Source organism: Diadema antillarum, unplaced genomic scaffold (genome assembly GCF_040938485.1).
Source record: "Diadema antillarum isolate AM-2024a unplaced genomic scaffold, OU_Dant_1.0 seq00000149_RagTag, whole genome shotgun sequence".
Taxonomy (NCBI): Eukaryota; Metazoa; Echinodermata; class Echinoidea; order Diadematoida; family Diadematidae; genus Diadema; species Diadema antillarum.
This window is the reverse complement of record NW_027271222.1, coordinates 220,456-235,282: the sequence shown is the minus strand read 5'-3', so window position 1 is coordinate 235,282 and position 14,827 is coordinate 220,456. Positions and strand designations below refer to the sequence as shown.

The window sequence follows — 14,827 nt, the reverse complement described above, 5'->3', positions numbered from 1 at the left end:
TTGAAGATTAAACGATAAAAAATCTTGATCTATTCCATATCATTTTTCTGTGATCTTATCTGTGTGCCTTCTTGCTATGATCTCCACCAGACCTATAATTTAAGTCAGAACATTCAGGAGGATGACCTTCAGCACTTACAGCTCTTCACAGAGTATGGCAGACTAGCTATGGAGTCGGGCAGTGGGGCTACACCATTCCAGGTAAGATAAACTGAACAATTACATTTTCCTATGGCCCAAATGATGGCAACATTTTTCACACTGTATCAATTTTTTTCTGGTTTATTAGGATAGCATATTCCTTTTTCAGTTGCATTATAACTTGCAATGTTATACTCCGTCTACGAAGTCCTTAAACTACAGGATTTTGTCTACAGCCCATCAGGTAGAAATATGTATGTCATTTGCATCATTTTCTCAAATTTTGCAGTTTATGACAGGATAATACTGCAGCAAAGAAACTTTCTGTGTCATTGTTTGGAAATTTTGAGAAAAGTAAACCTGAGTTAGGTTTGATGTGCATGATTGAAATGAACTGCATTCTGAATACTTGCAACTATGCCCATGTAGGTTCCATGAATTTTCAAAATTTTCAGGAGTAAGAGCTATTTAAAATATTTTGTGCTCTTAATTTCACTGACAGTGTATGTATAGTAATGGGACCAAAAAAGAAAAAGAAAGGGAGGGCACTGCCAATAAATGCATCTTGTTTTTTTACACAGCTATCTCTTAGCTTGACTTCACAAGAAGAAGGTAATGATAAAAATGTGCTAACTTTCCTGTGGGGCTATTACTATGGCAGTCTGATTTCATTCTTGGTATGGTGTTGTTCTCTGAAACTCCAGTAGTCTCCCTGTAATGGTACTCTCATGTTAACTGTAGAGAGGTCTATAAATATAATGACTTCTTAATTACAAACTCTGCTTAAGTAAAATATGTGACCGGCGACAACGGTTTCAGGCAAAAGTCAGGAATTTTGAAAATTTTTTCACTGAATCACATTGCCCATTTCCTAAGCTTTGCATTGATATAAAACACTTGTATTCTTCGGAACCATAAGTGGGCATAGAAAGAGAAATAAAAGACACTTTTTAAGTTGTTAGCCTGACAAAATTGCGAGAAAATAGGCTTTGAAGATTCACTTCTTTCTCAAAGACAATGTCCGAGCGGCGATGCGAGGGGAGAATCACCCATCCGTACGATGGTGCCAATTGATGTTAAGCTCTGCCTCTAGCAACCACATTGCCTTCTGATTGGCTCACTGAGAGAGTCAAATTTCCCGGGCACCTTCCTCGGAGCTCAGCGTATGGAGCCGAAAAACAATGCGTTTCGCTCGGGTTTGTTTACCAGTACGTCTTTCAAGATGGCGAATACGATAATTACACGTATGGCGTACATATACATGTGTATGGTGAACGCATTGCTCAATGGCATCCACACGCCATGACCGTGTGCATGCAAACAAGAGCGGTGGCGAATCCACACATTTACAAATCGCGTTTTCATTGTACAGTAGTTGATTTGTCTTTATCATTTGCGACCCTTTTGAAGGCAAAAAATTGCTAGTGCTGGCAAGGGTCACGCTACCTGTTTGTTTTGCTTTTACAAGACATGCATATGTTGCTTTGTTCGGTGGTGCTAATTAAATTAAAACAAACAAACAAACAAACACGACTCGTTAGTTTGGTGCGAACTTGACGTGTAGTACTTGAATATAATTGGTCACATGTGACCGCTCCTTTCCTCTCATCTACCTTCCATTGAGTCAGTCTGCTGTCATAATTTTTACAACCTGTACAAGTAGACAAATTTGAGAATATTCAGTTTTCTTTTCACACGATTATGTTATGCTACATGATTTTTGTTTCACTTCCGTTGTCGAACATTGTGGTAGAATAGTTTGGATAGAAAGCCAAACGAAGAGCACGCACTACAGAGCGAGCGTATATAAACCACTATACCAAGAACAATGGAGCATGTAATCGTGCACGTGTGGACAAAGCATTCCCCAAACGCTGCAACTGGTGTCTCCGAAAGCCGGATTATGTAAATGTGTGCGACACACCAGCCAATCGCGTGCGAGACCCTGCGCCGTAGCAACGCTGGGGATATTGGCGCGGCGTTCGAAAGAAGCTCGAAACTGACGAGTGCGATCCAACATAGGGTGCTTAAAAATCCATTTTCGATAGAAAAAACTTAGTCTTATGCAATGAAATTTAGTGTAGATGTAGAAAACATATCAAGGATTCGATTTCTGCGAAAAACCTAAATCGACAAAAATAATGGTCAAAATCTTTGTACCCCGCCTAGGAGGGAATTTGCTCTTGCGACTTTTGCCTGAAACCGTTGTCGCGGGTCACATATGTTCTCCATAACCCTGTGCAGTTGATGGGAGAGTACTGTATATATGTGTTAATGTTTCCATGTTTCCAACCAATATACCAGTGCATGTACCCCACTTTACTTACCTTTGTCATTTATCCATATCTAAAACTATAATCTGTCTTCTCTTGACCAACCTAAACTTTAGTCCTTGATGTTCCTGGTCAGAGACTGGAGCTACCCTTATGAATATTGCTTTGGGGAAGATGGAGGTTCAAAACTCCTGGACAAAAAACTACATGTGAGTACAGTTGGTGTCAACAAAGTTACCTACACCTGATCCAGGTTAAAAGAGATAATTGAATACACTGAGTCTTTTAGACATTGGATGCAGGTGAACAGTCTGTACTGTCAGGATATATTCCAGTGATCTTAAGAGTGTAAGGGTTGTGTGAAATAAAGACATTTGTGTCTTGGCATTGATTCCCTGTTACAATGTAACTTTAAAGTCATTCATTTATTTATGTGACTTGTTTTTTTTTTAAGGCAGCATATTATATGTCAATATCAGTGAAATTACAAATTTGGTGATTTGTTCTGAAGCAAAATATTGTATTGTTGATTAAAGTTTTTAACCCTTTTTTTTAAAAGACATTTTACTTACTAAGTTACAGTAAACATATTTGTAGTGATTGTGTACATCAACAAGATATGGGCCATGATGATTGATTTGCTAACAAAATCTTTGGAAGAAAGGTATTGTAGCTTATGTGTATTAGAGAATATCTAAAACGTTCAAAGTGAGGTGTTTAACCATGTAATTTTAACTAAGAAATGAGCCAGATGATCGATATGCAATGTTTGTTATTTTGTCACCCCAACGGCCTTCAGCAATCGGGCAACAGGCACAAGGAGCTGCAAGACGTGAGGCGACACATCTCAAGCTGTTTCAAGAGGCTGGGCTGTTTCCTCATGCCCCACCCTGGTCTGGCTGTAGCCACCAACCCCAAGTTTGATGGGCGATTAGCAGGTAAACTTCTCCTCTCTTCTAGTCATGTTACTTACTATAACCTGTGTGTATATTGTGATCTGCAACTTGCTCTCATAGTCAAAATTGGGTATATGTGGTTTTGTTTTTATGGGGTTTTTTTTCATTTCAGGATTGACTTTTCTTATTTTGTAAGTCATATCTGTAATTTCAATTTCTTGTTTGTTTGTTTGTTTGTTTGTTTTTTGTCAATTCAGAAGTGATTCTGGGTGTACATTTTTGTAAAGGTCATTGCAAGCTAGGGTTTTTTCCCCCTGCACTTGAAGGGGGAATCTGATTAGTTAAATAATTCATAAACTTTATACACAGATTCAGGGAAGAAAAGTGAATGAAATGAGCTATTCCATTTTCTTTCAACAACTTGTTTAATACATTGAAATCTTCATGCCATTGTGAACAATCATTCTTCAGAAGCGATGAGCTGTCAGCCAAATTACCATGTCTCCCTTCATTGACCTTTGTGAAACGATATGTGCTTATTCTTTGCCCTGAGTCTGTGTTGGTAATGCACAGAGGTCTTTTCCCGAGATTAGATATCAACTTTTTGAGCTCAGTGAGAATATGATGTACAGTCAACCTTGCTTAAGTTGACCTGGCATAAGTCAAGTAATCGCCTAAGGCGAAGGTCTGTTCAAGTCCTCTTCTCTTTTTACTTATTGATTTTAAATCCCTCATAAGTCAGATTTTCTCTTCAAGTCCAAGCTATTTCTTCAGTCTTAGGCAAGGTTGACTGTATGTCTACTGCCTTCGTGTTACCACTTATATATTGATTGGCAAAGTGCCATGAAAACAGTGAGAAAGGCCCTGGAGGAAAGGTATCTTAACCTTAACCAGGCCGGGCTTTTTGGCCTGTTCTGTGGCAGGCGGAAGGTTGATTCAACCCTCCCAAGATCTCGTCAGCCATCGATGGCGCAATCGCCCTGAAAATCGGCACATACATTACTTGTCGCATAATCTATAAAACTATAAAAGAAAGAAATGAATTTTTCATTTCTTATATTTTATTTTGATTAATATATGTGTGAAATCATAAATTTTGCTCTAATTCAGAAAATAAAGCTAATGGCATCCTAATTTTTGGCGACATTATTCCTTGTAGCATTCCTAACATTGTGCTTGAAAAAAAAATCTGGTATCGAAGTCAATTTCTTATGTATTCTATTGTTTTATGAATTTCTTATGTATTTCTTTGTTTTTGCAAACTTTTTCGTTTTTTCCACAAAATTTATTACAGAACTCATTTGAAGCATAATTATGCTAAAACTAATTGATTTCAGCTATTGTAAGTGAAAATAATCATATCTTTTTGAATAAGGTGAGAAAACTCTATTTGCATAGACTTTGTATACAAAATCACGTTTTTGAGCCATTTTCGGTCTGACAAGCATGTATAAAAGGTCGTGCAGCATCGTAACAGTATGTCCGATTTTCGTGAAAATGGTGTCGAAAGATGTGCGAGACTTGAAAGTAAAAAGTCAGCGAGCGGTGCGATCAAAAAGATTTGCGCGGCAAAATGGTCGCGGAAAATGTCGAGGAGGGGTTTGATTCAACCCTCTGGCCCTTGTAGGTTTGATGTGATTTTTCTTTTAATTACTTCATGATATCAAATGTATTCCTTCCTCTTTCAGATATCAGTCCAGAATTCAAGGAACAACTGCATGGACTTGCTCCCCTCCTTCTCTCCCCTGAAAATCTCATCGTCAAGGAGATTAATGGTACTAAGGTAACCTGCCGGGCACTCGTAGAATACTTCAAGGTGAGACACTACTCTTTCATCATAAAATGATACGATGTACAATGTTGTACAGACAAAGCCATCTTACCAACAACAAAAAAAGCCCCCCCCAAAAAAACAGAACAAAACAAAGGAAAGAAAAATCATCAAACATAGAATGTAGCTTCTATATTCCCCCAGCTCTTGTGGGAGCACTTTGGTGAAGTGTATGAGGCTGTGGAATTGCAGCTAGGTGGTCTGGGGTTCAAATCTAGCCAGATGTGTTCGTCTTTGGACAAAGTGTTTGGCCCAAACTGTCCCTCTTTATCCAGATGTATAGAGGGGTTCATGGCAAGGTAGGGGTACCCCTGTAATGATAATGTCAGAGCCACGTTCACGAGGCTACCCTGGGTATATAAGACCTATTGCTATTTGATAAACAGCCTAGCATTTCTCTCAGATCATGCCTTTGCATGAAGGAACAAGAATACAAAAAGAGATGATAAAAAGACCAATAGAAGTGTCTTGCATTGTTAAAGGGAAGCAGTCCTGAGATTTTCACTGTACTGATAATTAAGAAGAGTAAAAAATATAACCTTTCACCAATTTATACGCGTGGACATCAAAAATTGTCTCTGTACGCGATTTATAAAAAATAATTCCTGCAAGCGATCGTGTAAGAGCCTGCCAAAAGGTGCAACGTCATTGATGCCCTACTCTCAAGTTGACAGCCGTGCATCAGAAAACCAATTTAAGTGTTGAAAATGATCATATCTGATTTTTTCATAAAATGTGACAATATGTGGTTTTATTATTTCAAACAAAATATTTCAAGCTTATTTATATATACAATTGATACAAAAATAAATAGTAAACATGTATTTATAAATAACTAGGGATGACGAGCAGAACACCGCTGGAAAGAGTTGTGCATCGATGACGTATGACTCTCCGCCAAGACTTGCTCATTTGCAGAGTCACACTTTTTTAACCAAAATGTACGAGCATATGTGGTGATTTGAAAGTTTGTTTTTGATGAAAGTAGTTCATTGGAGGTACCAACAACAACATATTTTTTTTTAATTTCGTGAGGACTGCGTCCCTTTAAGAGAAAATTGTTGTGTGGCCTTGAAAAAAAAAACATAAACAAATATGGTAATACAATGGCAGAAGCAGTGTGAAATGGTCGCTGAATCGGTATGCAATTCTTTACTTTTCTAAAGTTATGTATATTAAGCTTAAATAATTGTATTTTGTTGTAATAAACCATGATGACGGTTTAATTTTACCACTCATTGCCATTCTTTAGAGATTAGCAAATGAGTCAAGTTATGTCATGTGTTTCATGTAAATGAAACTTTGTGTGTAGAATTTTTCTTGTTTTTGATGGGTTGACGTTTAGGAGATATCTAACACTGTATTACTTATCTTCTTGATCCTTCAAGTCTTACATCAACATCTACAAAGGTGATGAACTTCCTGAGCCTAAAACCATGCTGCAGGTAACTCAAGGTTCTCTAGTGTCTGATTGGCAAAATAAATGAATCAATATTTTAATAATGTGACCTCCATTTTGTGGGGCTTCAGATGTTTGTGTAAAAGAGCTTAGCAAATTACTTTAGGCATTAATGGCATCAAGGACAATGTGATTAGGAATATTTTTAGAAATTACCCAAGCAGAATGTCCATTATAATTACCAGTATTGTTATGCATTTTTTAACATGTTTATATAGAGTAAAACGGTAAAATTCTTTGATGATAAGTGTGAAAGCTATAATTGATAAAATATCAGTAGCCTGTTGTAGTGACATTATAGATCTATGATTTGCTTTTTTTTTAAATTAGCTCAAAACTGTATATAACCTTATTTCTGATATGCAGAATAATTGTGATGATTCACAAGCAAGAATGCTATAAGCACAACTCGCAACCTTCTTAAACAACCTGCCATGAAACTAGGACTGGATCATAAGACTTTTGCCTTTCTCCATATGTGACCCGCTACAACAAAAGGATCCTAAAGTCGCTGACGGGTGAGCCGAGCATGACCCGGAAAAATGCTATTTTCAGGCCTTTCCTTTGATCATTTAGCTGCGAAATTTCGGCAGATGATAGAAGATACATTAGACTACAAAATTATGTTAAAAACAGAAATCGGAGCGTTTTGACAGACTTTGGTGAGCTCACTTCAAACTCAATTTTCTCAGCTCACCCGTCAGCGACTTTAGGATCCTTTTGTTATAGCGGGTCACATATGTTATCTCACTGTTCAGAGAGTCCCCCTGTGTATGAAATAGGTTAACACCATGTGTGTGATGATATCCCAGCAAGCATTGTCTGTCTCTCTGTCTATCTGTCTGTCTGTCTGTCTGTCTGTCTGTGAGTGACTGAAATATGTGTCAAGTCCAAAGTCTCCAATGTTTTTATCATCTCAATCCACGTTTCTCTCCCAGGCAACAGCAGAAGCCAACAATCTGGCTGCAGTGGCAAGTGCCAAGGACAAATACATCAAGGACATGGAACAGGTGAGTGCTATATAGAGCCTGAGTGATTGCTGTCTCTCATTCTTGTCAGCTGCTGTTTGCTGCTTACTTCAATAGTTGGCCTTCGGTGCAGAAACACTCTTTGACTCTCTTCTCTCGTGAGAAGACTATTGATGGTCTCAGAGATGTTTGCATGTGTTAGAAGTTTTTGTCCCCGCCGAACGAGTTCGAGCAGGGGACTATCAAACGGGCTCCGTACGTGTGTGTGTCCGTCCGTGTGTCCGTCCGTCCATCGTGTGTCCGTCCGTCCGTCCGTGTGTCCGTCCGTGTGTCCGTCCGTGTGTGCGTCCGTGTGTGATCAAAATGTTCAAAATGCTACTCCTTCGCCATTTCTAACCCGATTTTGATTCTGTTTGCTTTATATGATAGCACTACATGGGAGCTTTGAAACTTCTGTACAGAATTTCAATTGTGACCTTTGACCTTGACCTTTGACCTATATTGTACATTTTGCTTCAAAATGCTACTCCTTCGCCATTTCTAACCCGATTTTGATTCCATTTGCTTTATATGATGGCACTAGGTGAGGGCTTCAAAACTTCTACACAGAATTTTGACCTTTGACTTCTTTGACCTTTGACCTTGATTTTTGACCTATATTGTACATTTTGCTACAAAATGCTACTCCTTCACCATTTGTAACCCGATTTCAATTCCGTTTGCTTTAAGTGATGGCACTAGGTGAGGGCTTCAAAACTTCTACGCAGAATTTTGACCTTTGACTTCTTTGACCTTTGACCTTGATTTTTGACCTATATTGTACATTTTGCTACAAAATGCTACTCCTTTGCCATTTGTAACCCGATTTCAATTCCGTTTGCTTTAAGTGATGGCACTAGGTGAGGGCTTCAAAACTTGTACACAGAATATTGACCTTTGACTTCTTTGACCTTTGACCTTGATTTTTTTTACCTATATTGTACATTGGCTACAAAATGCTACTCCTTCGCCATTTCTAACCCGATTTCGATTCCGTTTGCTTTATGTGATGGCACTAGGTGAGGGCTTCAAAACTTCTACATAGAATTTTGACCTTTGACTTCTTTGACCTTTGACCTTCATCTTTTTACCTATATTGTACATTTTGCTACTAAATGCTACTTCCGGCGGGGACATATATTACGCACCGCGTAATTTCTACTTTTTTTACAAAAGCAATGTGAACTTGCTTTAGTGCCTCTACAACATCAATGTATTGAAGCTTGAAGGCATTACTGAACATCATGTAAATTAGACATGTTAACATTTGCTCTCTTTTAAGTGGGGCCATACCTAAGTTTATCTGCACTAGGAAGGTATGCAAGGAGCTCATCATGAAGTATCAATGTATGCCTTGTATTTGTTTCCTTTCTGTTGGGTAGAAATGGAAGCATAATTGAATTGAACTGAATTGAATTGAACTGAATTGAAAGTTGTGTATATTTTCTCTAGTTGTCTTTTTTTTAGGAGGGGGAGAGGATTTGGCCTCAGATGACTTAGTAAGGCAAATTCCAGGAAGAAAGTTATGAGATGGGGTTAGTTTAGAAAGAGATAGAATGTGAAATGTATGTAAAAGTATGTAAATGTCTCATGATATGGTTGCTTTGCTCTCTGCAACCCTTCATCTGATTTGCATTCTCTTTCCTATACAGATATGTGGGGGTGACAAGCCATACGTAGGCCCTGACGAGCTTGAGAAGCGACACATGCAGGTCCGGGAGGCAGCCCTCTCCCAGTTCAAGGAGGTGCGCAAGATGGGTGGCAGCGAGTACAGCCAGAGCTATGAGGACCAGCTGCTGGCTGAGCTGGAGGAGTCCTATGAGCAGTACATCAAACACAATGACAGTAAGAATCTCTTCAACGTGGCCCGCACCCCCATCACCCTGGTAACCACCATACTCACCATGTACATCCTGTCTGGTATCTTTGGTCTGGTTGGCGTCTACTCCCTCTCCAACTTTGCCAACATGATGCTGGGGCTGGCCATCGTGCTCCTCTGTGTCTGGAGCTACGTGCGCTACAGCGGCAAGTGGGTGGAGGTCGGCACGTGGATAGACACCGGTACAGAGTTCATCTGGATTCATGTGAGTGTCTCATGTTTGACAGTCTGTATGAGTACATCTTTGTTCTGAATAGTTTTGTCTTTTTGTACCGGTACTGAAATCAACAGAGTGTGTGTTTAAAACTCCCACATGCAATGAATCCCACCTTCAAAAAATAAGGAAGGGGAATTAAGGGTTAGTGCCTTACTATCCATCCATCATGACATGACACTCAGCCCCTTCATTCCCAGTGCAAGTGTCTTACTGATGTCCACTATCTGTACTCAAGACTTTTCTCTGAAAGGATGGTGTAGATGTGTGTATATGGTCATCACTTTGTTAATGAAAGCAGCTATCACAAGCATCAGTGGAATTATCTGCATCTTACACTAAAAGGAGCACTTGCATCAGTTTGTTTTTAATAGCAGTGATTCTATCTGCATGGTCTGCAGCCTCAATTCACACTTTCTAGAGTGAGATGATAATTTTGTGTACTACCAATTCTCGGTATCGCAATGCGCAGAAATCTTCTGTGCACCCTGAAAAGCCCTGTCACAGATGCACTGTAAGATTCGTCGGTGCCAGTGTTGCATCCAGTTGTCTCACGCATGTCATTGTTTCCATGCAGTTCAATGGAATTTTTGTCTGCTCTTTCGTTGCTGCTTTTTTTTTTTTTCGCTAAGAAATCAACTAAAAAAAGAGTTTAAGATGTCAGAACTTTACTGATTTGCGGTCACTTGAGTCATGGCTCACTACTGCAAGGCATCAATGTGCTGGTCACATGATGGAAAGCGAAGAAGTCTTCAACATGAAATACCTCTGGATAAAAACGAAACGTGACCTGAGTGCACATGCAGCCAAAACCGGGGCAAGTTGTTCCCTGAGTTATCATATAATGCATCTAAAATGCTGCTCTGCCGCATTTGCACCTAGGTATTGGCGATACCGAGAATTGTGTGTCCGTCAACTGTGTTATGCTTCACAGAGAGGTGACGTTTTCTTCCCTTTCATCTTGTTTCTCCCAGGTGTATGGACCCATGTACAAATCCATCACCAAGGGTCCGTCGGAAAGGAGACAGGATGGCAAGAAAGAGAAATAACTGTTGTTCTTGATCAGGGATGTACCCAGTTTGCGCTAAGGACAATGATTAAGAGACACGCTTTTCATCTTGGGATACTGTTGATGACGGTGGAATGAATGACCCTGAACACCAGCTGAGTGAGACCATCAAAATAATGACTGGATTCAGAATTAAGCTCGCATTTGAAGAAATGGACTTGCTGTTTTCTAATCACTGAAAAATTTGATGGCCTGTCATTGTGGTTGGTATAGAGTCAATAAAACTAGAAGAAATGATTTATTTGACTCTTGATGGACAGTAAAAATATGTATTTAGTACCAAGACTTGGCATGTATAAAAAGTATGTGTGCAAGAACATTTTATCAGCCAATATGATTTGTTTTTTGATGCCAGTGATCATCACAGGAACTTTCTGGTGTACCCAGGGGGTTATAAATGAGTTTGTCTTTTCTTTGTTAATGTGTATTTTGTGTTTTGTATTTTTGATTTTTTTTTTGAATTGCAATATACATTATTGTCTGTGTGAGGAGAAAGGGAGAGAAGCACAATTTTATCAGCACTGCAAACACTGAAATCGGCAATGTGGCTGTCTGTTGCTTTGTATGTGAAGTACTGCAGTGTATTTTCACTGGTTTGTGACCCTTTTTCTGCTCCATTCGTTCAGTTGATATTATTCAGTGTTTGATTCACATAGCTTATATTCTTTGCTTCTTTTTGTTTTGCTTTTGTTTTTTTCAATACACAAAGTACAGGTAGTAATGTGCCTTCCCTGTCTGTTATTTTTCTGGTCAGAGATATTTCCTTTAAATGCAGAGTATTTTGAATGCTATCTCTATAAACTTTACAGCTCCTAGATATTTCTGCGTGATCATATATGTCATGTCATAATTAAGCTTTGGTGAAAAGGTTCATACATATGTTTCCTAGGAAAATATCTCTTGACAATCGGGATACTGTTAGATGTAGCATTTAAGTGTCATGGGGCAAATCCTCATGCATGTACATCATATTGCCTTTTGTTAGAGTGTTGACGAATTCTTGTTCACACATGCAGAGTATGTGTAGCCACAAATGTATAATCATGTTGTACTAATTTTGGATCTCATGTTAGTGGTGATTGAAGTACTGTGGGGAAGTCATAACTCAAGAATAGTTCTAACTGCACACACAGCCTCCTGGTCATAAAATTTTAGGGTTATCATGGCCTTAATTGTTGTCGCCACAGAATAGACTGCTAAGGAGTCAACTGCTTTATTCAGCCTTGATGCTGTGTACAGTGAAGTATATGTTGGAATGAGTAGTCAAGTTTGGTTTCCCTGTTTGTGTCAGGGTAAATTCGAATGAAAATCCTAACTGCTTGTCCAATGATTAACACAATCTTTCATCCATTTTCATGTTTTCTCTCTTTCTTGCTCCTCTTAACAAAATGTGCAATAATTTTATGAGGGCATGAAGTAACCAGCATGTGGTTGTTTGACATGTGCATTTTTAAGGGCTATTCTCTTTAATATCACTCTTCTATCACCCGAGTATCCACTAAATTTATTTGCAGATACATCAAGGGGGGTGGGGGAATGGTGAGATATATTCACTCAGACTGCCCTCATAGTTGTCTTAGAAAAAGTTGGATTCTTTTTTTTGTTTATCATCTCTTGATTGTTGTGAGTCAATCTGTCATCGTCTTGGAGCTGTAAGATAATAGGTCCACCATATTAGGAAAGTGGCAAGTCTCGACTATGCTGTGCATGTAGTAGTATGCCTTACACTGATAATGACCAGTGTAATACATTTTGCTTTTGTTTTGTTTTTTTCAATTATTATCTCTTGAGAACTTCCATGGGGTTTTGCAGTAGAGGCTGCTGTCTGTTACGATACGAACACTTTACATCAAGTGCTGTTAAAAGAATGAAAATATTGCATTTTCTTTGTTGCAGACTAAGGTCTGAATGTGACATAGCATTACACAAGTGAATTGTCACAGTAGCAATGGAGTGTCACTATCTCTGAAGACATTTTGCATAAAAATATGTCGTGGGGAGTTGGTCATATGTGCTAATTTCATTCCGATAACATTGTCTAAAATTTTGTGTCTAGGCTTGCTGTCATCTTTGAAGGACTGGTGAGCTTCACACACTCTGGTTGAATTAGGCTTGGTAAGGTTGTGTGGTTGAAATGGTACCTGTGCTAACACTTCTTCACTGCAGGTCTTTAAATCGAGTTTAAGAAACAACGGCCAATCTTGGGCTGTAGAGACAAATGTCACAGTCTCTTGTGTTTGCTCTGCCTCTAGAACTGCAACTTACAGCAAGATGAAGTCATTCGGATATTTTACTGCCTGTTGGATTAGTACATGTTCCATTCACCCTTTGTAGTGACACTTCTGACAAGAATCTTTGGCTTGTATCAAACAACTATATGGACTCATTGAAAGATTCTACCCATAATCCATAATTTGCTTGTCAATCATATACTTATGTTTGTTGCATATCCAATGAGGCCACATATTACTCGAGAGACAACCCATTATTCATGTACTGATTTTACTGTATGTCATTGTGTATAGGTAAAAGCTTGGAGCCATTCTCTTGTGGGGTTCAAGGCTGTTGTTGCGCCATGGAAAATGAAAGCTTTATGCTACTAAGTATGTACATACGTGCAAATGTATGCCACAGTGTGAATATTGGTATGTCATTGTTTGATATTCTGAATATGCTGCATGTATTCAGTGTGTGTAAAGTGTTGAATGCTCTCGTAATATATGGATTAGACAACTCCACTCAGGTTACTTGATAGGTTGCATCCTCATCATGAAAAAAAAAGAGAAAATAATCTCTTAATTCTTGTAGTTTAGTCTGCTGATTAAATGGTGAGGTTCTCGCTTTCCATTTTAGTACACACCATAAATGTCACTAATTTGTAGTCTTACCCTTCCAGACCTCTAGCTAGTGTTCATCACAGCAATGAATACTCCTTGAGTTCAGGTTTCCATGTGCAGACCATCTAAACTCAACCCTGCATTTTTCAGGAAGCAGTCACAAAGGTGTGATTTTAAATTTTTGTGCTGTGATGCCCCTATGTTCAGACTATTATTCTTTTAATATGCTCGATATGAAAGTAGAAATTTTTTGCTGAATTGATTTGTCATTGTTGGTCGAGTAAGATTCGTATTGCATATACATGTATTTCATTTCACAACTGTCCACATAGAACCAGTGATGGTACAAATGCACATGGTCAGAATTAAGCAAAGAAAACATTTGAGCGTGCCCATATGGCATCATAAGCAAAGGGGATGAAAATTTCAACACCACAAAATGAAAGTATGTTATGTTTTACTATGTTATCATGTGTATGTGTATAATTATGTTCAACTGTACGGCAGACTGTGGGGGGGGGGGGTGTAGGAAAATGTGCTATATTACAGTTGCACCCAATACCTCAGCCAAATCATGGGTGTAGTCTCCATCTGAGGCTTTTTTTTTTAACAGTAAACAGTTGATCCAAGCATTATGTCCCGTTTGTCAGCCTAGCAAATGCTTTAGAGCATTACGGTACTGTTATCAAATTACAGTTGATTGTAATCACTAACAGACAAATGGGATGATATTGCACACACACTGTACATACATTGCATGAAGTCACCTGTAACAGTGTTTGTGTCTGTTTGTGTGCATGTGCACCTGTATTCATAACATCAGTAGGCCACTTTCAATACCCAACTACTTGATTCTAATATTCTGTTGAGGACATCATGGCATTCTAGAACAACATCTTAGGAGTTGTTCATTCTGCAGTCATCGCAGACAAACCTAGACTTGTACAGTAGATGTTGCAAACTAGTATTGTCACATGACAATGTGTTAGTCTATTTGAGTTGTTTATGGGTTGTTGTTTTGAGGCAGAAATCAGATTAACAAGCATTTTGACAGATAGGGATAGAGACTTCAGCAGCTTTCTTGGGCAGGCTTTGAGAGTTTGTATGTCTGTCTTACTGAATTAACTTGCCACTACTTCCTGCATGTTTGCTTGTTCATTTTTTTTTTAATCAGTGTTTTTTTTTTTTTTTTGTTCTTGCCCTGTCTTCTGGTTGTGTGTG

General features: G+C 38.7%; 1 protein-coding gene across 1 annotated transcript in view; it reads left to right on the top strand.

The window, feature by feature from the left end:
- The window catches only part of LOC139727729 (atlastin-2-like), a 33,666-nt gene extending 20,296 nt beyond the window's left edge, over nucleotides 1-13,370 (top strand). Inside the window, exons 5-12 of the mRNA XM_071638708.1 lie at nucleotides 91-201; nucleotides 2,531-2,623; nucleotides 3,214-3,352; nucleotides 4,999-5,126; nucleotides 6,530-6,586; nucleotides 7,539-7,610; nucleotides 9,260-9,691; nucleotides 10,675-13,370. Of these exons, the coding sequence (XP_071494809.1) occupies nucleotides 91-201; nucleotides 2,531-2,623; nucleotides 3,214-3,352; nucleotides 4,999-5,126; nucleotides 6,530-6,586; nucleotides 7,539-7,610; nucleotides 9,260-9,691; nucleotides 10,675-10,749 (1,107 nt within the window). The 3' untranslated portion in view covers nucleotides 10,750-13,370. The remainder of the gene's footprint in view (nucleotides 1-90; nucleotides 202-2,530; nucleotides 2,624-3,213; nucleotides 3,353-4,998; nucleotides 5,127-6,529; nucleotides 6,587-7,538; nucleotides 7,611-9,259; nucleotides 9,692-10,674) is intronic.
- The last annotated feature ends 1,457 nt before the right edge of the window (nucleotides 13,371-14,827 follow it).